Genomic DNA, 26,350 nt, shown 5'->3' with positions numbered 1-26,350 from the left:
TTGGTCATATTGGCCTTAGCCCTATTTGAACTCATGAAAATTCAGAATAAAATCCAGCTTTCCAATTCCTATTTCTTGAGTTGCTTCTCAAGAAAGCGTCAAACTGAGATGCCTGGGTGGCCCCGTTGGTTAAGCACTGGACTTCTGCTCAGGTCATGATCTCATGGTTCATGGGTTCAAGCCCCATGTCGGGCTCTGTGCTTGACAGCCCAGAGCCTGGAGCCTGCTTTGGATTCTATGTCTCCCTCTCTCTCTGCCCCTCCCCTACTCACACTCTGTCTCTCTCTCTCTCTCTTTCAAAAATAAATAAACATTAAAAAAAAAGCATGAAACCAAAAACAAACTTAAAATATGGAGCTCTTTAATTTGCTTAAAAAGTGACAAGAGTCTTGAATAAGTTCCTTTTACTTGCTCTTATATTAATATTTAATGTTAATATTATGCCAACCAGAATAGCTAGTTAAAAATAAAAAGCAAACAAAAAAAACAAAACAGCAGAAAAGTACCACATGTTTCTTAAAAACAAAGACCTCTAAAAAATCTCATTAATGATTTTGTAAATTGTAATACTTATACTCGGTAAGGGTGCAGTGAAATAGACATACATACTGTTGGAGGTGACAATAAAGTGCTACTATCTTTCAGAAAAGGCGATTTGACAATATACATTAAAAACTTCAATATATTTGACCCTTTGATTCAAAAATTTGACTTTTAGAAATTTAGCCTAGTGAAATGTACGATTAAAGAAATGGACAAACATTTGTGTACCAGGGTGTTCATCACAGCATTATTAGGAACACAGAAAAACAACACAAATATACTATAGCTGGCAATTGGTTACTAAAGTGAGAGGCTATTCATATACTAAATTACCTTACATCTATCAAGAAATATCCCATTTGAAATAAAGATACACAAGCAAAGAAAAAAAAATGTTAACAGTTTTCTCTCTCAGTGATGTGTTTCCAGGTGACTTTTACTCTCCCCTCCCCCCCCCCCAGCTTTTTTGAGATATAATTGACACATAATATTATGTAAGTATCAGGTGTACAAGATCTTGACTTCATATGTTTATAGATTGCAAATGATTACCACTACCAAATCAACTACCATTTCCATCCCATTACATAGTGACCATTTCTTCTTTGTGAAGAGAACATTTATGATCTTTTCTCTTAGCAATTTTACTTTACTCCTTTCTGTGTTTTCAAATTATCCTTCAGTGTACATATTTACTTTTAAAAAGGACCTTAAAATTCATTTGCTACTAGTAGCAGGGAGGAGAGTTTTTTATTCCTTAAGGACAATTCAGAACAAATGAAATTTAATGCCCTCTTCACTATGGTTGTAACTTCTAAATATTTCCACCTCTTTTTGCCTCCTATATATGTTAAATTATGGAAAGAGCCAAAACAGTGTGTCATTTAAAGCTTCCCTTTCTTCCCAAATGAAAACACTTCAGATAAGACCACCATATCCTCAAGTTATTAGGCATGTGTGTGTAATTTCATAATTATAATTAGTTATTTTGAAGTTCACCTGTATTTGATCTGCCTCTTCACTGTGCAGGTAGGGACACACCTTCCATCTTTATATTCCACCAATCTTCTCCGTTCATTTACCCCCTTCCTGTTCTTCCTATGTTCTGGAGAATGTGTACAATGCTTTGCTCTTCAGGGTCTTCGTTATTCAGAGGTGGCATATAAAAGTTACATAACGCAAGCTTTATTTGTATTCGTAAAATCACTGGTCAAAAAGTTTTTGCAACAATTTATGAGAAACATCATGTAACCAACAACTTCAGTTCAGGGGTACCCTACAGCCTAACACAATCCAATAAGAGCTCTCAGCCTGTTGAGCAGCAGCCTCAGTACCACCTCGAGAACGAATACAGTCTACCACTCCCTGGAGAGCAGCATTTCACCTTTCTGGGACAGAGATCAGCAACCACACTCCCTATGAAGGTATAGGTTGCCAACCCCACTTAGGCACACTCCCCACAGACTTACCCACCCACTTAAAGGACAGGAGAACACCCAAGCCGGTTTTAAAAGCACTCAGTTCTGATGCAAATTAAATCAGGGCAGGCTTCCTGTGACACCTGGGGTCCCCACATAAGTTCTTGAGGGCATGTGCTGTGGGTTCTCCATCTTTCTTTCCCTTTACCCTATTATCTTCTATTGATTTTCTTGGGCCTCTCCTTTCCTCATTTTCTATTTCCTTCGCCCAGCTCTGGCACTAGAGGCATTAACTACTGCCGGCCCGTGAATTAAGTCACCACTTGGTAGACTTCTCGTGCCAATGAAAGCATCTCTGCTTGGGTCCCTCGAAGTGTAAAATTCCTGTGCGGTCGAGTCATCTCAAAAGCGCTTCCCAGAGCCAAAGACAATCTACAAGCGACAAAGTACAGCAGGGGTTCAGGTAGAGGACCCTAACCGCTTCTCGCTAGAACGCAATTCACTTGTGATGAACAGCTGGAAGACGTGAGAAGGCTGGGCAGCAGAACGTAGCCCGAACTACAACTCAGACGCGCAAGCGCGTGGCTGAGAGCGCCTGCGCACAGAGCCCGGCGAGGGGCGGGGAGCAGAGAGGGGCTTTTGGGCCCAGCGCTCCCACTGCCTCGGCTTCCCTTAGCCCACAAGCCCTGCCTCCTCCAGCTGCTTGCGGTCCCAAACAACCGGGTGCGCCGCCAGCGCTCTCCGTCAATTGGCCCTTGGCTTTTTCCGTTTCCGCCCAGCCCTCCACAGTCCACCAATCAGCTTGTGCGTTTGGGTAAGGGGCCACCTCCGAGGCCGACGCTTCGGTTCCTCTGCCTCCTCCGGCTGCTGCCTCCGCTGCTGCCTCCTCCTTCCCCACCTCCTCCGTCAGGCGGGCGTCTGCGGGGGCCCGAGGGGCGGCGGCGGCAGCGGCGGCAGCGACATGGAGCCGGAGGCCGGCGACCGAAGCAGTGCTGGCAGGCACAGGGCCGGGCCCCCCAGCACTCCGCCGCCCCGGGAGCAGGAGCGGAAGCTGGAGCAAGAGAAGCTCTCCGGGGTGGTGAAGAGCGTCCACCGGCGGCTTCGCAAGAAGTACCGGGAAGGTAAACAGCGAGCTTGAGCGAGGGGGGAGGGGAAGCCTCATCGCCCCTAGCCCCTTGTCACCTATCCCCTCCTCCAAGGGGCCACCATTACAACCTGAAGGAGCCGCACGTCAGCCCCTGCCAGTGCAGCTCTCCCAGGCCCGGACGCCCCCTTCTCGGTCGAGTCTTCAGTGGCGTCTGGCGCGCTCCTCCCGCCCCTTTTTCTTTTAGGGCCCTTCAGGAGAGTTCCAGGGCTGTGCAGGAACTGAATCCCCACCCCTTCCAATCCCTTGCCCCCAGTCGGGGTGCTGAGGTTGTTGTCATTACACACAGAGACGCGCACACCCCCAGGAGAGGTGGCCGCTAGGCACGAGAGAGGTGAAGGTAAAACACGAAGGCAGGTAAAATCTGTTTGTGAAGACAGATTGAAAGAAGCCTGAGTTGCCACTCGCACCCTCGCGCTTAACCAGCCCGTTCGATTTGCTGCCCTCAAAGACCCCTCTCCTGTGGGTTTAGCCAGGCGGTGAGGGAGCTTCCTCGCATTGGTTTCCAGGGCTGCGAAGTCAGCAGGCCTTTCTAGCTGACTGGACTTCGCCTTGTTAGAAGGGGGAGGGGCGCCATCCATCCCCTTCAACCCCCGCCCCCCGCTCCCGCCATTCTTCAAAAGCTTGATCTTAGTGGTTTTTTTCGGTGAGGTAGGAAGAGATCTGGGACAGGTTCTCAAAATACTATTTGGCTTTGAATAGTCTATGTAACCGCCAAGCCTCCTAAGGACACAGATGCCAGTGAAGCTGGCCATCGCTGGGGACCTAGCCCTATGGAAGATCTTAAGCAGAAGAAGCCTTTAATAGCTCTTGCTTCTGCCTGAGGGGTGTTTATAGTTGGAGTGTACGGTTAGCCTTGGTGTTTTTAAATACAGGCTTTTTTACAGAGCTGTTTTATAAGATCGGCATTGAAAATTCTGGTTTTTCACACGCTCAGGAGAAATTTCTTCTCAGTATCAAAATGAGGGATAAGCTACTTGCCCTCACTTTAGCTGAATTGCAAACTGGAAAACCTGCAGTCTTCTGGTGTTTTATACTTCTTTAAATTTAGGATTAGACGCAAAATTATGACAGCGAAGGAACTGGCATGTAACATCATGTTACTTTTGATTTACAAACACTTTTCAGTTACTCGAGAAGATTAAAAAGTGTCTTTTGTACCTTTGGATGTAGTTAATGTGTTTCATTTTTCAAACTTTAAATTCAAAGTTTTCCTCCCTTGGCAACTCAAGCCTAGCTTTTAAAATAACTGCTTGAATAGTCATCCTCAAAGATGGCCTATAGTTATTGTTCAGTAGCTAGCAATAGAAAGAGATTTATCAGACATAGTTAAGATGTTGAAATTTGTTTTTTAAAAGAATGTTTTAACCCCCAACCCACAATTTATTCAATAAAATGAGTAGTTGTCATGGCAACCATTGCATCATTCTTGATTTTCAGAGAATGCACTTACATAATGGCATTCACTGTAGATTGGAAAAATCCACTGGAGAAATGAAATAAATGGACACACTTTTATCATGCTATTTTGTATGACTTTAAGCAAATACGTCTTTTTAAAGAAAAAAATGACTAGCATATAATTGTTTCCATTTTTACCTTTTTATAATATTCATTTATTCATAAATGAATAGGTTTCACTTAAATCAATACACTACTAGTTTGTCATCATGTCTTTAAGTGCTGTTTATACTTGATTAGTTCCCACATGTTGAAACATGTCTTTAAACATGAATATTAAGCAAGGGAATATTTGTTCATAATGAGAATTGGTAGTTGGAAGTTACCAGAGCTAGAATAGATACATGTAGTTCATAAATGAATGATCTAGTGTGCTTCTGGGCAGGTGAAGCCCTGATGGGCTGTAGATATTTGAGTGATACAGTTCTTTTAGCATTTTAATGCCCTGAATTCCATCAGTGATCCAGAATTCTCTAGGCTTTATTCCATTGATACACAAAGGCCCATCAGTGAACTAGCAAAGTAAAAGATCCTAACGAGCATGCCCTTTCTTCTTTAACTTCTGACATGTAGGTCAAATCTTAGTTGTGATAGAACAAAAATCTGTGAAAACGCCATCTGTGGGAAAGTCTAATTATGCACATAATCCCAAGGAAATAATTTTTAGTGTTTGCCTTTGAGGTTTTAGTATTGTTACAACACTGGTGGTCCACAGTCTGTAAACATATTTTGCAAGTTCATCTGCAAGTCACCTGTGGTAATGAAATAATAAATAGCGCTTAGGTGCTAGGTTAGGTTACAAAGGCTTATTTAATCAGTAACTGTAATACCAATAACTATGGAAACTATACTCCTTTTATAACAGTATTCCTATCAGAAAATGGAGTGATAATTCCAGCTTAGAATATTGGAATGTTAGACTAGAAGACACCTTAGCATTTATCATGGATTCCCAAATATGACTGATCAGTAGATTCATCGGGGGTGCCTTTTGGAAAATTCCTGTCTTCATCTTGGATATATAGTTTCACAGTCCTTATCACTGAGGCCTGGAAATTTGTCAGCCAGATTTTGGAGTGGTGATTTAAACTAGTTCCTTCCTTTTACACTTGAGTGTGCCAAATCCCAAAAATATTAAAACAACTTGCTTGAAGTTTGGATAGTTCATCATTAGTACTGTACATATTTTATAGGAATAATAGTTTTTTCTTCCCGGTTGCACACCTAATGGTGACCGCAGATGTTGGTGGAATGGGAGAGAAAATGGAAAGCAGGAAGTAGCCCTAGAATTTGTGTTAGGTAAAAAAGATGTAAATTGATGATAATGGAGTAATCCATGGGATGGGTATGATTAGCTGAGTTGGAACTACATGATGTATGGGGCTTTAGGGGGAGAGATGTCAGGGAAGAAAATAAGTGGGGGTAGAATGAAGAAGGAGGCAAAACATTCACAGTAAGGACAGGAGTGAGCACTGGATAACAAGCATAGGGTTGGATAATGTAGTTTTCACTTCCCTTATATCTGATACTCGAATTGAAAATGAAGCAGAAATAACAATGAAAGTAAGATTTTCCTGCTGTGGTAGAAAAAGATTTCTCTCCATCCTTCCCAGTCCATTTATCTACCTGATGCTTGTTGATGGGGATGAGCAGGCTTGGGGTTTGAGGGGGTAGTGGATAAAATGATAGAGACTAGCAGGTGGATTTAGTGTACTCTTTCTTTTACCGCTTTTCCCTCTCTACTCCATTTACTGCTTGTCCTTGGTCACCACTTAGAGATCCTTTGCAGTTTTTTACACATTGAGAATTGGAGATAATTGTCAGTGTTCTAGGCCGTGTTGATGTCTTAAGTAGTTACCAAGAGGAAATGTTAGGGAAATGTCCAGTAGTGGTGATGAGAAGGGGTGTTTCTGGTCTCAGCCTTAGAGATAGGGACAGTCTTTTAGACTGAGTTTATATAAATGGAAACATGCTTGCAGATATAGGTGTTTTCTGTCTTTGCTGTACAGAATTTTAAAAATTGACATCCATGTAAACTAGAAATATTTTAAATGTATCATAACAGTTGTAGACAGCTTCTTAATGAGAAACAACTAGTTTTGCTTTCCAAACAGGGACTTCATTGTTTAATCAGATGTGCCTGGTGAGTACATACCTAATTGAGAAGTAAAGTAGAAGCATGTATATTTTCAGTTGTCTTTGTATTTTTTTTTTCCATAATCCTATTCTTACGATGATTATTATTATGCTTGGCATCTTTTTCCAAACTTAAGGTATTTTTGTAAACATTCTGAGAGAATGCAGTTGTTAGAAATAAAAGTGTCATTTCCGTTCCATTTAGTTTTGATTTTTTAACCCATCTGTGAATGCTTTTTAGCAAATTTCATCAATTTATTCACTCTCTGAATTTACTTATTCTTTATGCCAAAACAAGTTAAATAGTTAATTACATAAACCCCATGAAGCTTACAAGTCAATCAGAGAAAAGTAAAAATACATATTAACCTGTTAACAGTGGTATTCTCAAGGTCATGGGATTATGGATGATCTTTATTATAGTTTCCTATATTTAAAAAAATCAGTGTTATTAGTAGCAATGATGATATTATAAAACTAGTTAAAACAAGACAGATTCTTACTGACACTGAAACAGAAAAGAACACAGATAAGGTTCTGTCGACTAAGTCCAGAAAAAATTTGTTTCAAAGATTGATGGAGCGCCTGGGTGGCTCAGTCGGTTAAGCATCCGACTTCGGCTCAGGTCACGATATCGCGGTCCGTGAGTTCGAGCCCTGTGTCGGGCTCTGGGCTGATGGCTCAGAGCCTGGAGCCTGCTTCTGATTCTGTGTCTCCCTCTCTCTCTGACCCTCCCCGGTTCATGCTCTGTCTCTCTCTGTCTCAAAAATAAATAAACGTTATTAACAAAGATTAACAGTTGTGAGCAGCATATTAAGAGTGAACAGCTAAATTGTCTAAATTACATGTTTAATTCTTATTGATTACTCAAATTCTTCATAGTTGGAGACAAAGGGTGAGCTAGAATAACAGTTTACAATAGGCTGAAAAGTACATTTGTAATTGTTATTCTTTAGCAAACCCCTCAAACGAGAGAATTGGCACGGAGGAAAAAACCTTTGAATTAGAAATAATTTTAAACTAACACTAAAAGGTCTAAAAATGAAAGAATGAATGTAATGTTAGTGTTTTTCCTGAAACAAAGTTTTGAAATTGTGTTTAAAATTGGGATAATAGACTTTTTAATTGAAATTTCCTAATTTTTTTTCTTCTATGGCCTTCAACATTTTTTTAAAATACTGACCAACTCCTTAACCCCAAGAAACTTTGAACAGGTTTTCTTTGTTTTACTTCTTTTAAGTGACGTTTTACTCTATTTTCTTTACATTTTTTTTCAGTCTCTCATTCTGATATAGAATTAGAAAGTGCTGCTTTGTGATAGAATCTTTGTTCAGTCAGCAAAATGAGGTGAAGACTGTCCACAGAAGGGCTTGTTAACTTTGTCCTAGGAGAGTTTGAACTGCCTTTCTAGCAGGGAGAAAAAAATGAAAAGAGTTTAATGAGTAATAACACTAAAAGATTAAGAGACTATTGACTGATAAACAGTTCACTGAGATGCACATAGCAGATTAGCTATTTAGTTTTGTAATTTTTATTCATCTTTGTAGTAAGGTATGTTTTTAGGGGTTTTGTTTTTGTTTTGTTTTGTTTTGTTTTACATTTCAAAGGGTACAGTAAAAATTAAGTAGGTCCTTTTGGTTGGTGTAGATCCTTTTGATTGTTTTGTGGAAAAAAACTACAATAACATATGCAGTGGATCTTAGCCTTGGTTCTGCATTGGTATCATCTGTGGAACTTCGTGGAACATAGGCATCTGTATTATTTAAAAGCTCCATAGGTTATATCATGGACAGAGCAGTGAAGGAATGCTGATCTAAAGTGTAAAGTACTATAGGTTAGAGTAGGAAGGAATCTGGGAAGAAAGGACTTCACCTAGGAGACTCTTAAACTAATCTGATTTAGAGTTACTAATAGCATAAATAACAACAGTAATCATGAAAACAGAGAAAGTTATATCAAAGACTTTTTGAAGGTCTGAGTGAGCAGTTTTAGTGAAAGTAAAAGGGAAGAGTCAGAGATGATGTCAAGGTTTGTTGTTTGGGAAAATATAAGTACCCATTTTCATCCATTTTAGAAATGTATGTATGTTGGGATGGGGGCAGAGAGAACAGAGTAGACAGGCAAGTTGAGAGAGATGGTGTAAGGGTTTAGTTTGGAATATATCCTTTGCAAGTGTAGGATTGGAAGCCCTCTTTGTGGAAATTGAAGTTTGAGGGCAGATGAACTGCCCAGCAGAGTGATGATAATTTATAAATGAGGACAGATCTTAAAAAACAACCAGATGTGTCCAATTTTATGTAAGTAAATGCTCCTCTTTCTACCTTAAGCTCCAATACCACAGTTGTGCTTGCCTTTATTGTATTTGTCACTTATCAGTTCACTAACCTGTCTTTCCATTAAACTTCGTTCTTTGAGTAGGACTCTGCCTTTTGTCTTTGCATCCCAAGCACCCTGCCTTATAAATTTAAGACACACTCAAAAAGAAAGAAGCTAATATAGATATTTCCAGATAGTTGAGTTCAATCTTTTATATTCATTCATATTTTTAAATTGTAAATTTTGGGTACAATTTTTTGTAATGAATTTATTGTCTTGTCTTCTTATATTAAGTAGTTAGATTAATTTTACCCTTTTAGGGGTGCCTGGGTGGCGCAGTTAAGCGTCCAAGGCTCAGGTCATGATCTCACAGTTTGAGCCCTGCATCAGGCTCTACACTGGCAGTGCAGAGCCTGCTTGAGATTCTCTGTTCTCTCTCTGCCCCTTCCTCGTTCATGTGCGTACTCACTTCCTCTCAATAGAAATGAGATTTTTTTAAAAAAAATTGTTCAGACTATCATTATGAACATCATATTTTTCTATAAGTCAAACTGGAGATAGCAGAGAATATAGATATTGCCCTTAACATTTGTTAAGTATTTGTTGCATCAACTTGCCTTATTTTACTATATGCTGTGAATTCTTTTTCTCTTCTTATTTGCTACTCCCCTTTCCCTACCCACTGATTCCCACATACCAGTGTTAACCAGAGATTAAGAAAAAAAGTTTTGCCCACAGAATTATGAGAACTAATAAGGATATTTTAATGTGTGTCTGTTTGTGTTAGTATTAGAAGATGGTAATAATTTTGTGTATTAGTGTATATTTACTTATATACTCTAACTTCATAGTTAAAAATGTTGCAACCCCAGTACCAATCTCATAAATTCTGGGGGTGAAATTTGTACAAGTTGCAAAATCCAAACATCTGAGAACCACTGATAGACAGCACTAATTTATTGTGCTTTAAGTGTAGGTATATTGATGCCTATTGCAAGGGTTATTTTAGAATAGATGGCTAATCACCATACCTTTAAAGGGGCATCTGAGTACACCCTGTTCTCATTTATACATAAATTTCTCTAATTAATACAGAAATTCCTAGTCTCATTTATACAGAAATTAGTTCTCAGAAGTTTGTTCGTAAGTCCTTTGTTTACACTAAATAAGTAAACTCTGTAATTGTACCCATACCAGTAAAGTTGTTTTACAAGGAAATAGTAGATGTTGATTCCATTGATTCTGACTCTTCTTAATTCTTTTCATCTCGTGTGTGGGGATGTATTGAAAGAGTTTTACATTTTGAATTAACTACTTTTATCATAAATATGTTTATAAAAAGAGAGTGCCCCAAACACAGGATACACTGTTGACTAAATTGTGTTTTTAGGTACTGAGTTTTATCCATGCAATATTTTGTTTTTTAATGAAATTTGACTCTTCAGGTTGCCCCAAGCCTTGCTGACCTGTATATTATTTCACCAGACATTTGAGTTTACAGTCTTGCACAGACCTGTGGTTTTGAGCCATCGCTGTACAGTGACTTTGCTTGGGGAGCATTAAAATACATGACCAGTTCCCACTCCAGGTCATTTAAATTAAACTTCTGGTTGATTCCAGTGTGCAGCCAGAGTTGAAACCACTGCCAGAAATCTAACAATGCGGTTGTAGAGACTAAGTAACTGCATTTGACCTACAGAAGACCATTTGTTTGTGGCAAGTAGAGTCAGTGTACTTTGCTCTGGTGTCAAAGCTTTGTTCATATCTGTGAAAGTTCATAAATCAAAAATTTGTAAAGAGAGGCAAGGCAGTATGGTGGTTATAAGCATGGCTTTTGGCACTTGACTGCTAGGTTTGACGTATACCCTTGAGAAGTTTACTTAATCTCTCTGTACCTCAGTTTCCTTATCTGGTAGAGTAAAATATCTTTCTCAATGGGTTGGTATTAGAATTAAATGAGTTAATATTTGTAAAGTACTTAAAACAGTCTGTGCAACATAGGAAGCATTAAATGTGTTAAATACATCATTTAAGAAATACTAGAGGTGTATCATTAGCTACACTGCCTGGGTGCATTTAACAGCCATAACATTGAAGATTGGCTGGTTCCTGGAATTTCTACCTACATTGCTCTGTAGTCTCTTGTTCAGTCAGAATGGCTGTAAAAACAAAGGTTTTTTTGCCCCCCCCCCTTGCTTCTTATATTTCTATTTTTATGTGAAAATAAAAAAATAAAAATCATTTCCCTTAACAGAGAAATGACTAGTCATAGCATATTGGGTGTAAGATGCAGGTTTTCAGGTGGTTCCTGTGTTTGAATCTCAAGAACTGCTTCAACACCACACACTGTGGATGTTTTGTTCCACTTTGGGTGTGTCAGTATATCAGGTGCTCAAGAATGCTGAGAAGCTCCTTTAACTCTATTTGTGAAACAGTCTGGTCCTAAACACTTTGTTAGCCTTAGAATGGCTGTTGAACTTGTTTCCATTTGGTCATGACTTTATCTGTTTACCTCCTGTTAGAGGAAATGATCTTGAAAGGTTCTTCGAACATGAATTTGGTAATCTGATCATTTATAGGTAATGTGTCTTACTGCCCATATTTGGTAATATACCTAAGTAAAAATCAAATAGATTTTTAGTTCTGAATTTCTAAAAGTTCAAGATTAGTTTTGATACTCAAAGTAAATTGGTTTTGATTTTTTTAATGAATTTGATGGCCCTCAGGTTTAATAAAATACATTTTTTTTTAAATTTTGTAACTTTTACTGTGTTCATGGCACATAATTTTTTTAGATGAAACTTACTGAGGTACAATTTATGCACAATAAACTGCACACATTTGAAGGGTGTAATTCAGTGGATTTTGACAGATGTGTACACCTATGAAACATTACTGTAATCAACATTTAGGATGTTTTTGTTGTCTCCCAAATTTCCTCATGCTTCTTTGTAGTCACGTCTCTCTCTCTCTCTCTCTCTCTCTCTCTCTCTCTCTCTCTTTTCCACGTCTACTGATCTTTTCTCACTGTAAATTTGTCTGCTTTTTTTTTTTTTTTTTTTTTAGAGTTTTATGTACATGGAATCATGTGATGTCTTCTCTTTTGTATGCCATGTGAGAACCACAGTAATGCAATGTGAATCTTTGGTATCATGGCTCACAAGGGTGAACCACTAAGAATAATGACAAGCTATTCTTGTTTTAAATTGGCCTCAGATTTATACCTAACTAAAGTTCTTCTGTGCTTCTTATCTTTTTAAAGTGAAATTAGGAGTTATTGAGAAAATAATATTATTTCTAATGTAGTTGTAAATATCAGATGGTTGTGGCATGTAAAAATGCTTTCACTTTAGCACCATCTAGTCATTTTTTTTCACATAAAAATAACTCATCTGTTTAGTGTTGTTACCAGTAATTTCTCCTTGAGTTTAGGGCTTTGCCTTTTTTTTTTTAAAAATGTTTTAATGCTTATTTATTTTTGAGAGAGAGAGAGAGAGAGAGAGAGAGAGAGAGCGAGCGAGAGAGCAGAAGAGGAACACAGAGAGAGGGAGACACAGAATTCGAAGCAGGCTCCAGGCTTTGAGCTGTCAGCACAGAGCCCGATGCGGGGCTCTAACCCACGAACTGTATGATCATGACCTAAGCTGAAGTCGGATGCTCAACCAACTGAGCCACCCGGGAACTTTTCCTAAAAAAGCTAGGACTTTTCCTAAAAGATAGATGGACTGTTATCAAAGAATTTAATGGAGTTGACTGCACTTCAAGCTGCAATTTTGCTTTAGACAATAGTGTAAAAAATATATATATAAATAAATCATGTGTGTATGTATATATACATGTATATACATGTATATATACATATATACATATATACACACACATACACGTAGATCTATATCTGCTTAAAACAGTGGTTAAAATTTCTGGAAAATTGACTTTGAATCTATTGTTTTTCTAAGCCTCTTATAACTCTTATTTTTGAGAACGCTCTTTTGAAATATTCAAATTGTACTTTTTTTTCATCACTACTATCTGTTGACAGTTGTCAACTGTAGTTTGAATTTTACTTTGTGCATAATTTAATTTGTAATTTTGGGGTTTCCTGTATCTTTTGAGCATGGTGAAAATTCAAACATTTTCTCTCCCATTAATGGGACACCATGACTAACCTCGATAGTTTATATAAGTTCTAAATCAAAATGTCTTTTGAACTAATGAATTAATGTGCTATTAATTTTTTTCCTATTTAGTTGTTACTGGCTTCTCATAGGAAGTAGTAGCTTGTATTTTTCTTTAGTTGTGACATATAATGTTTGTGGAGGTGAATTTAGTCAATAATTAGGATATTGTCTTGATATTAGAACCAGTCTTCAAAATAACTTGGCTCACTGATTTCTATTATTGAACTTGGTTTGGCAACCTAAGTTGGCATCACTTGTGTTTTAAATTATTAATTAGTTTTTTTAAGTTTATTTATTTATTTTTGAGAGAACACACACACGCGCGCGCGCACACACACACGTCCAAGTCGGGGAAGGGCAGAGAGAGGGAGGATCTGAAGCAGGCTATGGGCTGTCAGCACAGAGTGGGATGCAGGGCTCCAACTCAAGGAAACTGTGAGATCATGACTGAGCCCAAATCTGACGTTTAACTGACTGAGCCACCCAGCACCCTTATTAGTTAGTTTTTTAAAATTAATGTTTAAAAATTTTAAATATAAGGAGAATATAATAAATAGAAGTCATGTTAATATGAACTTTGTTCTAGAATCTTGTAAGACAAATTGATGACTTTATCTTTTAGATAAAGCAGAGTTTTTTGGTTTTTTTTTAATTTTTTTTTTTAACGTTTATTTATTTTTGGGACAGAGAGAGACAGAGCATGAACGGGGGAGGGGCAGAGAGAGAGGGAGACACAGAATCGGAAGCAGGCTCCAGGCTGTGAGCCATCGGCCCATAGCCCGACGCGGGGCTCGAACTCGCGGACCGCGAGATCATGACCTGAGCTGAGGTCTGACGCTTAACCGACTGAGCCACCCAGGCGCCCCTAGACAAAGCAGAGTTTTAAGTTGATCTTTAAAACTATGTATTTGAACAAAAGATTACTGATTTCTTCTCTAAACTTATTCTTTTAGTTTGACCATAAAATGTTCATTAACTATTAATTTCAAGTTAAACTGGAGGACATATATATATTTTTAATTGTGCTTTCTAAAAATAATTTTTGATTTATCTGTATTTGGGCAAAATGAAATGCATATATTTATTGTAGATTTGCCTCTCCTTCACTCTCTTCCTTTTTTTTAAAGATACATTCACATTTTCGTAGGATGTCTGTAACAAGTAGGCAAAAAAATAGATATTAATCACAGTGATTTTGAGTCATCACAAATGCCAATATCATTGTAAAATCATTATAAGATTAATTATTAGGGGTGCCTGGGTGGCTCGGTAGGTTGAGGGCTGGACTTTCGGGATTGGCTCAGGTCATGATCTCGTGGTTTCATGAGTTCGAGCACTGTGTTGGGGTCTTTGCTGACAGTGTGGAATCTGGGATTCTCTCTCTTCCTTTCTCTCTCTGCCCCTCCCCTGCTCACGTTGTCCCTGTCTCTCTCAAAAATAAATAAATAAATAAATTTAAAATAAAGACAAATTGTTGGGATGAGCTCTGGGTGTTGTATGTAAGCCAATTTGACAATAAATTATATTAAAAAACAAAAAATTTTAAAAAGACTATTAATTCATTGAGAGCTCTGATTGAGCTTAAATACTTAAGCATTTCTGGTTCTGTTGACTGGATCTTTGATGTAGACCTCAGGAAGTTCGTAGTTCCTGATTTGCCTTTTGGTAATGAAAAAATATTATTCTTTTAAATAAGATAGTCTTTTAAATATTGGTTGACCTAATAACTAAATGATAACCAAAAATTCTTAGAATCAAGTTTTAACATGTTTTTTATGTATGCAATTTGACCAAGTTAGCAGAAGAATTTTGAATATGTATACTGGGCACTGGTCACCCTTAATTGGTTTTGGCTTTTAGGATCCAAATCATAAATTATTTTGAAAATATTTTTGCTTAAAGGAAAAATACCATTATTTTAATATTCTAAAAACAAAGAATGGGCTATTATGAAAAAAAAAGAACTAAATTTACCCATTCTATTTTTGTTTGATGACTTTATTTAAACAATACTTTAATAAGCTTTCAAGGGTATTCTAGAAAGTAGAATTTTCTCATAACTGGAGGCTATGTTTTTGTTCAACTTTGCAACCACCATTTAACATAGTGTATTCCTAATAGACAGGGTTTTATACATTCTTGTTGAATAAATACATGATTTAAAAGTTCTGGGTCCAGGATACCTTACATAGGATATGGGGAACACAGCACATTCTTATCTTAGAGCATCTTGTTACATATCTTCTTTCCTTTCTTTGATGCCTGTGCTAGCTCATTAGCTTTGTTATTCTGGGTAGCATTTGGAATAGGTTTTGTTTTGTTTTGTTTTGTTTTCCAGCAAATCCAATGAAAGAATGAAGAATATAGAATATATACAATTGTGTTGTTTAATCTCAGTTATATGTAAGTGTACTACTACACTTTACTAAACACACATCTGTTTGAGTATCAGCATACTTGGGGAGAGTTTAGAGACTTAAATGTTAATGAAGACATCAAGTTGAAAGTTTTCTGCAGACAGTTTGAGTTCAATAGGCTTGCAGACAAAATTTGAATCCTTCCTCTAAACTTCATTGGCGCAGATAGTAAGGTTTCAAATTCTACAAGAAATTGATAATATTGGAACAAAATTTTGTTAAATGTGCAAAACTACAGGTCTTCTTAAAAGCTGAAGGGCAGTAGGTTTCTGTGTATAAACAGTTATCTTTGCATCTCATAGCTAATAAAGTAATTGTAAAGTAAATTGAATTTCACAGTGTACAGTGACATAGATTTGTAGTAGATGCCTTTGGTGTCCCATATACCTTACCTTGGTCTTCAGCTGTGGTGGGCAAACCCTGTGAGCTCAGAGGAACCCAGCCCTTACAAAGTCCCACTTTAAATGAGTGCTGCTTTCTTTTCTGCTCTGCACCTTTCTCCAACACTGCTGGAACCCATTAAGGATATCCCCTTATTCAGTGCCTAAATGAAAACTAAAAGTGCAGGTTCTTAACAACTCTCAGTTAATTGGGGATTGTAGCTGATGCATAAAACATCCTTGCCTTCTGTCTTTTAGGTGCCCAGTTCCAGAGGCTTTCTGTATGCTTCTCTTATCCCTAGGAGCAAACTCAATAATGCCCTCTGTATTACCACTTTTTCCTTCCTCGGTTTATTCTCCCTATTCCCTCCACTCCTGTTTCCTAGGATTCTCTCCCAAATAAACTGCTTTCCCAAAAACCCAGGTCTTTTCCCTACAATGTATCTTCTGTAGAATCTAAACTGAAAAGTTGTACAGAAAGGAAATCTGGGGGCACCTGGGTGGCTCATTGAGCGTCCAATTTTGGCTTCTGTCGTGATTTCACGGTTTGCAGTTTGTGAGTTCGAGCCCTGCGACGGGCTCTGTGCTGACAGCTCAGAGCCTGGAGCCTGTCTTGGGATTCTGTGTCTCCCTCTCTCTCTCTGCCCTTCCCCTGCTTGCGCTGTCTCTCTCACTTTTTCTCAAAAATAAATTAAAAAATCTTTAAAAATTTAAATTAAAAGGTATCATTAAATGGGGTGCCTGGGTGGCTCAGTCGGTTAAGCGTCCGACTTGGGCTCAGGTCATGATCTCACAGTTCATGGGTTTGAGCCCCGTGTCAGGCTCTGTGTTGACAGCTCAGAGCCTGGAGCCTGCTTCAGATTCTGTGTCTCCCTCTGTCTCTCTGCCCCTCTGCCCCTCCCCTGCTCATGTTCTGTCCCCCCCCCCCCGAAATAAATAAACAGCAAAAAAAGTTTTTTTTAATGTATCATTAATCAAAATATTTGTTTTAAAGGCTTTACTTCCTGTAGTTCTATTTAGAGAGTTGGTAAATAACTACATCTGAAAGATGTTGCTAATACTGAGAAGTTTTTCTTTGAGAATTTGGGAAATAAATTTGCCTGCTTGTTTTTAGTGGACAGTTATTGCCAATCTACTATATAACAAATTGAAAGCTCTCATCACCTCACAAATATTACCAGTTAATGAAAATATTGTTCTATAAGAACATAACCCCCAAGAAGAGAACTTTTCATTCCTTTGGGGTTTACAGTTGGTATTCAGACCTAGAAAGAGACTGTGATATATACACCTTTTTAACAGTGTGTGTGAGGGCATGTTTGTACCTTTCTTGCTATTTCTTAATTTGGTCAAACTAGAGGGCTAATAGTTTGATTTTCAACTCAGTCCTTGTTGGACTGTGCTTAAAATAAAGTGTTTCAAATTTTGACTAAGTCTTGATATATTTAAACTTATAATTATTTTTTCTTTGTTAAAAAAAAAAACACTTCTTAAATACTAGAATCTCATAGTCTCACCTCTGGAGAGAATTTGGGTAGAATGATTATCTTCAAATTTGGTTGTTTTATTTATATTTTTCAGCCTATTCTGCCAAACAATTGCCTACATTTGAACATGAAGCAAGAGAACCTAAATCTTACCACTAAGGACATTGAGTGAAGCTACTTTGATAATTTTTGTTTACTCTTTTACCCTTACACTTATGTTAATGTCATCTATTTGGCATAGCATCCTCATACCATTCTTTATTGGAACTCATATTGCTGTTTCAGATTTCATATTAAAAGTGAGAACTTATTTAATGTTTTTAAAACGATAGTAGCAAGGGGTGCTTAGATGGCTCAGTAGGTTAAGCATCCAACTCTTGATTTTGACTCAGGTCATGATATCACAGTTGTGAAATCGAGTCCCACCTCTGCTTGCTGTCTTTCTCTCTCTCAAAAAACAAAACAAAAACAAAAAAAACCCGTAGTAGCCAGAAGTAATATCGTGGCTCAGTAATATACTCAGCTTATGAGGTGCCTGGGTGGTTCAGTCGGCCAAGCATCCATCTCTTAGTTTTGGCTCAGGTCACAATCTCACAGTTTGTGAGTTCAAGCTCCACATCGGGCTCTGTGCTGACAGCATGGAGCCTGCTTGGGATTCTCTCCCTCTCTCTCTCTGCCCCTCCCCTGCTCATGCTTGCTCTCGCTCTCTCTCAAAATAAATAAACTTATATATATATATATATATATATATATATATATATATATATATATAGTCAGCTTATAGTGTTTATTCAGAACATTTTGTAAAGACTTAAAACTTCAGAGAGGCTTCTAAGGTAGTTTCTCTAGCAACATTTTTGCCCTATAATTATAATTTTTTAAAATACAATATGCCTAGAACACATCCAAGTGAAGAAATAAAAATATTTATCTTGCTTGGTAATTTATGGTGCCATCTCACCTATCAACCCTTTTTTTATTGATTGATTGATTTGCTTATTTTTGAGAGAGAGAGAAAGAGACAGAGTATGAATGAGGGAGGTGAAGAGAAAGAGGAAGACACAGAATCCAAAGCAGTCTAAGGTTCTGAGCGGTCCGCACAGAGCCTGACGCAGGGCTTGAACCCACGAGCTGTTAGATTATGACCTGAGTTTAACTCGGCCCAACCGACTGAGCCACCCAGGCACCCATACCCCTTTTTAATATAGGAAACTGATCAGTATGTAGAGATCCAAGAAAATAACAGGCAAGAAGCAGGCTTAAGTAACTTTGTGCCGCAAGGTCAAATTGCCCAAGGGTACCAGGATAATTAATGTTTGAATACCCAGCCATAATTGTCCCCTACCAGTGTGTTTTTGGTTTATAAACTGATAACTCCTACTTATGTGTGTTAGTTTCATTCAGCTTCACAAATCCATCTGTTTAAATTGGTGAAAATTTATTTGATTATCAAATCATCATAGTTAAAATGATACATCTGTTTGCATAAAGGAGCTTTTAAAATTCTAGTTTAAACTTGATGCAACTTGACTTTATAATTTTGCTTATATTCATCTTTAAGTAATTTTAGATTACACAGAAACTTTTAAAAGCCTGAGACATTTGTAAGTGAAGTTAACTTAATTCGTCTTTTCCCTTGTTTTTAGTGGGAGATTTTGATAAGATCTGGCGAGAACATTGTGAGGATGAGGAAACACTTTGTGAATATGCTGTTGCAATGAAAAATTTGGCAGATAACCATTGGGCAAAAACTTGTGAGGGCGAAGGTCGTATTGAATGGTGTTGTAGGTGAGTGTTTTTATGAACTAACATTTTTGGTTTCTATTATATCGTTTAAAGTCTGAAATCCAAGTAATGCTTTGTATAATTTACTGTACCAAAATAGGACTGTTTTAAAACATATTATTTTTTTAAATAACTTCTCCCCCTTGCCACACTTTCTCTAAGTTTATATCATTCATCCCTTTTTAATCAAAATGTTTTTCTTTGACATAACTTGAAGTTTTGTTTCAGCCTTTCAAAATTGTAGCTTTAAAAAATAAAAATAAAAGTATAGCTTTAAATGCATCAAATATACTTAAACATCAATACATTTAAAATATGAGTTTTAACACTTAACTTCATTGATAAGTTATAGTATAGAAATTTCTTTTTATAATTCTCCATATTTGGATTCAAGTAAACGTGATTTTCTGTATTTTAAAATTTGAAAACCTCTTAAAAGTGTCAAAATCCTGAATTTTGGATATATAATTCAGAGTATTCCAGCACTTAAATTTACTTTGGATAATGCGTATTTTCTCATTGTATAAATTTAAGACATCAAAATGAAATACTCTTGGTCATTTCTCTCAAGGTAGTAAAATTATTAGAACGGATATATGTATTGATTGAATTTATAAATGAATTCTCAGAAAACAAAACATTATCTTTCTGCATGGACAATGAATTTATGATAATTTCTGGTTTATATTTCATTGCAGTTATTTTTTATCCAAAATTTCTGTTTTAATCTCATTTAAAAGTTATGTTATAATGCATATTTCATTCATTCAACAAATAATCCAGAGAAAATTGCGTATTTAATTTATTTATTTTATTTATTCATTTAATAATTTTTAATGATTGTCCACAGTGTACTAGTCACATCACAGGCACTGGGAGTACAACAGTCAGCCAAACAAAATCCATGCTTTCATGGAGGTTACATGCTCATGAGGGTTAGAGGCAAGAAACATTACATAAATTAAAGATATGCTGGGTCAGATAATGGTAAGTCTCATGAGAAAAACAAAGCAAGGAAAAATAAAACAATTTTAAGTATGGTAGACAGGGTAGGCCTCCCAGAAATGATGCATGTAAAAAACATTAAAGAAGTGAGACAACAAGCCCTAGCAAGTCCAGGGGCCTTGAGGTAGGACTGTGCTGACATGTTTTTGAAACAGCAAGGAGACTAATGTGGTTAGAGCGAAACATAAGAAGAGGGGTAGAAAATAAGATACTGACCAGCTAGATCTCGTAGGGTCTTGTAAACCATGGTTAAAGACATTGGCTTTTATTCTGTGTGAGATGAGTCACTGGATGTTTTAAGAAGAAGAGTAACAGGATTTTATTAACCTTTAAAGTGTGTCAAGAATTCTTAAGAATTAATTACTGTGTTAAGATAGACTATAGGAAGGGGAGTATGTAAATCAGGAAATCAGTTAGGAAGCTAATGTGATAATCAAGGTGCAAAGTTATAGTGAGGCAGTTTTCTTAGAGAGTGAGAAAGTGAATGGACAGAACAGTATAATAAAATTAATGCTCAAGTGAGTATAATGACTCAAGAGAAGGGGAAGGGAAATAGTATGTATGTTGTAGTGATTATAGTGATACATAAGTGGGGAGTTGAAAATATGAGGTGAGTGAGGAGGAGTGAAAAGGTGTTATCAGTAGATTGCGGACCCCAAGAATTGTGGAGTCGGAGAAAGAAAGGAGCCAGAACAATAGGAAATAAGATTCTTGGAACTTAAATGTTTGGTGTTTTCTGCTTGGTTCTAGAGAGAAAATCTCTCTTTTAGAAAATACACATTTTCTCCCTCAAGCTAAGAAATGCAAAATGAAATGTATTACTGAACCAGTTATTTCCCTTGTAACATAGAGTAATGACATAATCCAATCAGGAAATCAGCACCATCTCTATTTAAGACCATCATTCTTGGCTTTTAGCAGCACTGCTTTAAAATTAGTATTCGGGTATACCAGGCAAGCTCTCAGACTGCTTCTTAAATGGACTTTGATGTGTGATATTCTCATAGGAGCATTTGCTTATACCTTCCGTAAATAATCTGTGCTCACACTTTTCTCTTCTTTTTCCTTAGATGTGTGGTTGCTATCAATAGTTATTGTATCTACATGTGTTTGAAAAAGGTCATTTTTAAGTCAAACTGCTGAAAGGGAACATTCGTAAGAATTTAGGTCAAACTGCAGGAAAAGAACAGTGGCAAATATTGTAAAATAAATTTACTATGGAAAGTAATCCCATGAGGAGTTTTATAATGTCTTTACTTTAAACTTAAAACTAGCTTGAGAGAAAAGGCTACAAAACAGTTTTGAATTTTGAAACTTGATTTATCTATAATTTTAACTTGAGTTTATATAATTCCTTTCTCTATTGACAATTCTAAGAAAGCAGTAGTACTTTGAGAGCTAAAGTGGGCTTTTAAAAGAGTTTGACAGAAGTTTCTGTTCAGTTAGTTATACTTAAAACTTCATAAGAATTTGGTATGTAAGGTAAGGCTTACTGACATTACCCTGCTAAGATTTTGTTGGCTGTTTAGCTTGAAGAATTCCACGTATGATTTCCTTCAAAAAATAATTAAATTTGATTTATAGCATGAAATACTAAAAACATAACACAAAGGCATAGCTGTATGATTAATAAAAATATTTGCTTTTTCTAACTCTTTGTACACACAGAGAAACAAACACAGTTTCCTGGATTTGCAAGTAAATTGCAGATAACATGATATTTCATTCCCACACATCTCCTAAGAATAAGGACATTCTTCAGCATAAGCATAATACCATCATCACATTAAGATAATTAACAGTAATTTCCTCATTTCCTAAAATACTTAGTTCAAAAATTCAGATTTTTTTTTATTGTCCCCAAAATGTGCTTGTAATTTTTTTTTTTTTTAATCAAATTAGGTCTCATGCATTGCATTTGGTGGTTGCATTTCTTTAGGTTCTTGGTTTTGTTTCCCACAACATTTAGTTTTTTTGAGAAATGACAGTTTATTTGAAAAATATCCCACATTCTATATTTTGTGGTTTTTGATTCAAGGTGGTTAATAGCACTGTTCAAATAATCTGTATGTCCTTACTGATTTTTCTTTTTGGCTTTTTGTTCTGTCAGTTACCAAGAGAGATTTTCAAGATACCATTTTTCTCAATTTTTGTATAATTACTTGGCTCATCTTTAGATTATTTAATTTTTCTCTTAAAGTTCTCTTAAATTTCATCTTTTTCTGAATTAGAAAGATTTATAGGGTTGCCTGGATGGCTCAGTAGGTTACACATCCAACTCTTGATTTCTACTTAGGTCAGGATCTCACGGTTCATGAGACTGATGTTCTCTCTCCTTCTCTGCTCCTCACCCTTGTGCACACTCTCTCAAATAAACTTAAAAAAAAATTCTTATGGTAATTATTATAAAGTCCTTGTTTGCTTATTCCAATATATGGTTTATCAAGATCTGTTTCTTTTGGCTGTTTTTTCTTTTGATTATGGATCATTTTTTTTTCCTGCTTCATTATATGTCTGGTAATTTTTAAAAATATATACTAGCATTATGTTTAAATTTTTTTTTAACATTTATTTATTTTTGAGACAGAGAGAGACAGAGCATGAATGGGGGAGGGGCAGAGAGAGAAGGAGACACAGAATCGGAAGCAGGCTCCAGGCTCTGAGCCATCAGCCCAGAGCCTGACGCGGGGCTCGAACTCACGGACCGCGAGATCATGACCTGAGCCGAAGTCGGACGCTCAAACGACTGAGCCACCCAGGCGCCCCGCATTATGTTTAGAAGAGACTGACATAATATTAGTTTTTCCTAGAAAGGGCATGCTTTTTGTTTTGTTTTGTTTTTTCCCTCTAACAGGCAGCCAGTGAGACAGGGACACACTTTGATCCATCAGGGGTTAAACTGAGTTGAAGTTGGATTACATAGTTGCATTTCACTTGTGTCTTCAAATGCTTTGAGGGTGAGTCCTGTTTTATGTATATTACAGGCACAGTCCTCTAGCAAGACTCTGGGACCTAGGTCCATAGAAGACTGCAAAGAATTTTCTCTGCTTTTTAGTCCCACTCCAAGCCTCTAGTACTTCCCTTGCCTTTTTCATATTTGAAAATCAAGACCTATGGAGGGGGGTGGGGGTGGGATGCAGGAATAGAACAGGGAGAACAATCTTTGCATTTGCGTTTCTTAAAGATTCCAGTCTGTCACACCATTCTAAGCAACCATTAAAAGCTCTGCTGGTTTCCCTTTAATCAAACAAAATCCTTCTACCCTGGAAGACATGATCCTTTGCTGCCTATACACCTTTTCAACAAATGTACAAAGTGCCTGTGATCTCTTCTCATCTAGGCCTTTCTTTAGTTCCTTTATACCTTTTGTATCCTCAGCTCTCTTGATTTCTTTTTAATACATTGTTTTTTTAGAGTGTATAGTTCTTTTTCCCCCATAGCTACAGCATAACCAGGGGCCCTTTGTGATTTTCTGTATCCTAATCCAAAACTAGTTTTGTGTCCTGTATTTTGGATTTATTTGATTGTTTTCTCATGGAGCCATTTATCTACTTTTCCAGTGTCCTTTATTTCTTATAAACTGATCTAAAGTGTTGAATCAGGTAACATTATTTTTGACAGAATATCTGTTAGGTGAAACTGCACACTTACTGCATTACATTAGCAAGTTCTTATTGTCGGGTTACCTGCTAAATTTTGCCATTTGGTGTAGGTGGTCCTTCCATTGTAAACTTATATTTTCCCTTTGCAATTAGCAAGTAATATGTAGAGGGACATTTTGGCTTGTGGATCAATCCTGTCTCCTGACAGTCTGTCAGCTAACAGGTTTACTTCTGTTATAAACTATTTCATTTGGGATTGCAGAGTGATTTTTTAATTTTTTTTTTTAATGTTTACTTATTTTTGAGAGAGAGAGAGAGAGAGAGAGAGAGAGAGAGAGAGAGAGAGACAGACAGAGACAGGGTGCGAGTGGGGAGGGATGGAGAGAAAGTGAGACACAGAATCTGAAGCAGGCTCCAGGCTCTGAGCTGTCAGCCCAGAGTTTGACCCAGGGCTCACAAACCGTGAGATCAAGAGCAGAGCCGAAGTCTGGCGCTTAAATCGACTGAGCCATGCAGGTGCCCCACAGAATGATTTTTTCAACTTGTATCATTCTTTTTATTTATTAGCTTCTGTAAATAAAACCTTTTCTTTATGAACAGGGAATGATTACGTGTTCTTCAGAAAGGCTGGGTAGAAATAAACATATACGTATCCCTAATTCTTTCTGTTTAGTCATCAATTCTTAACAATAAGGAATTGGTGTAGTAATTCCAATTGTGATAAGTATGTTTTTTGGTTTGGGGGTTTTTATATCACAGTAGCCTCCTGCATTGTTATTTATTCATTCTTTCCATCAGTCTTTGTTTTTTTTTTTTTTTTGAGGGGGAGTATGTTCAAATTATTCCATATTCCATATATAGCTGGCTTCTGAGTTCTGAAATCACTTTTGAGCACTTTGTTACTATGTAGTACAAAATAACACTTTAGTTTTGCCACCCAAGACTTAGAATCAAACTGTTTCTTCATAGGGCCTGTTTCTTTTAGTGAGAAATGGCATTTAGAAATTAAATTAAGATCTGGGCACTAGATGTGCTGCTAAAGGACTTAGTTCTGAATAACATTAATACATTTGCTTTGTCCTACAGTTCACATAAAATAATTTGAAAACTACAATGTCACTTTTACTTCTAAACTTTACCTAGCAGTAAAACTAACTGGATGAAGTTTAAAGTATCTTTGTAGTTCTTCTGTCTTTAGAACATAAACCACTAAGGGTCAGGATACTGTGTTTAAAAGTTACTTGAAATAGTTCTTTTGTATATGGTTATGTTCACTTTCAGTTTTATGGGTTTCCCCCCCTATTTTATTTTGTAAAAATATAAAACATTTGCATGGTTCAGAAGTCAAGACTTTATAAAAAGGTGTATTCAAAAAAGGTTCCCTTCCAATTTCTTCATTTGTTACTTGTTTTATCCAAGTAACAAATTATTTTCAGGTAACATTATTTTGTTGTTTTTTTGTTTGTTTGGTTTTTGCAGAATTAACCAAATTCACATACACATACATAACCACCCATTATCTGTATTCAAATGGGATATGGTATATGCTGTTTTATACCCTTCTTCTTTACTTAATATGTCGTGGAGATCACTGTTGTATTAGGGTTCTTCACAAAATGGGTTCCTGTGTATATGGAGGCTGATAAATCTTAAGATATGCAGTGGTGAGTTGACATGCTAGAGACACAGGAGAATCACTGGTGTAGTTCCAGTCCTAAAACTGGCAGGCTTGAGGCCTAGGAAGAGCTGATGTTTCAGTTTGTCTGAAGGCAAGAAAAAAATCAGTGTCCCTGTTCAAAGGCAGTTAAGCAGGAGGAGTCTTTCATACTCTAGGGAGGAGGGTCAGCCTTTTTGTTCTATGCAGACCTTCAAGTGATTGGATGAGGCCCACCCCTATTATGAAGGACAGTCTGCTTTACTCAGTTTACTTATTTAAATGTTACTCCCATTCAGAACCATCCTCACAGAATCACTCAGAATGTTTGACCAGATATCTAGGTACCCGTTGGCCCAGTCAAGTTGACAACATGAATTGACCAACTGCAAGTAAATAGATACCCTCTTCATTTTCGTAAGTTATTTACAAGTTTTTCCTGTTAAAAATAGTGCTGTAATGGATAACCTTGTGCATATTCATTTTGTACATTTGGCATTGTATCTTTGTAGATTCCTGGATGTGCAATTGCAGAGTAGAAGAGTAAACGTATATGTGATTTTGTTAGATTTTGTCAAATCACCCTCTTTAGAGGTTTTATCATTTTGTAGTTCCGTCAACAAAAAAACAATACCTATCTCTTCACAGTCTCACCTACCTTTAGAAGTTTTGCCAGTTTGATAAGGTGGGAACTGATACCTCTGTGTGGTTTTAATTTATGTTTCTCTTGTGAGTGAGGTTGAGTATGTTTTTATATATTTAAAAATTATTTGCCCCTTATGAATTATGTTCGTGTTTTTGACACTTTATTTCCACTGGTT

The 26,350-nt window shown here is 36.9% G+C and overlaps 1 protein-coding gene and 1 long non-coding RNA gene across 2 annotated transcripts in view; one reads left to right on the top strand and one right to left on the bottom strand.

The window, feature by feature from the left end:
• Nucleotides 1-344: 344 nt before the first annotated feature.
• LOC123383969 lies at nucleotides 345-3,456 on the bottom strand. The gene is made up of 2 exons (XR_006594434.1): nucleotides 3,177-3,456; nucleotides 345-2,393 (listed from the first exon to the last, which is right to left on the bottom strand). It is a non-coding gene; the product is annotated as an uncharacterized LOC123383969 (long non-coding RNA).
• The window catches only part of BMT2 (base methyltransferase of 25S rRNA 2 homolog), an 87,437-nt gene continuing 63,675 nt past the window's right edge, over nucleotides 2,589-26,350 (top strand). The window contains exons 1-2 of the mRNA XM_003982969.6: nucleotides 2,589-3,082; nucleotides 19,130-19,271. Coding sequence (XP_003983018.1) covers nucleotides 2,923-3,082; nucleotides 19,130-19,271 — 302 coding nt within the window. The 5' untranslated portion in view covers nucleotides 2,589-2,922. The remainder of the gene's footprint in view (nucleotides 3,083-19,129; nucleotides 19,272-26,350) is intronic.

The sequence above is a fragment of the Felis catus genome, chromosome A2, assembly GCF_018350175.1.
Source record: "Felis catus isolate Fca126 chromosome A2, F.catus_Fca126_mat1.0, whole genome shotgun sequence".
In the NCBI taxonomy this organism is placed as follows: domain Eukaryota; kingdom Metazoa; phylum Chordata; class Mammalia; order Carnivora; family Felidae; genus Felis; species Felis catus.
The sequence above is the reverse complement of the archived record's forward strand: the minus strand, read 5'-3'. Positions and strand labels throughout refer to the sequence as shown.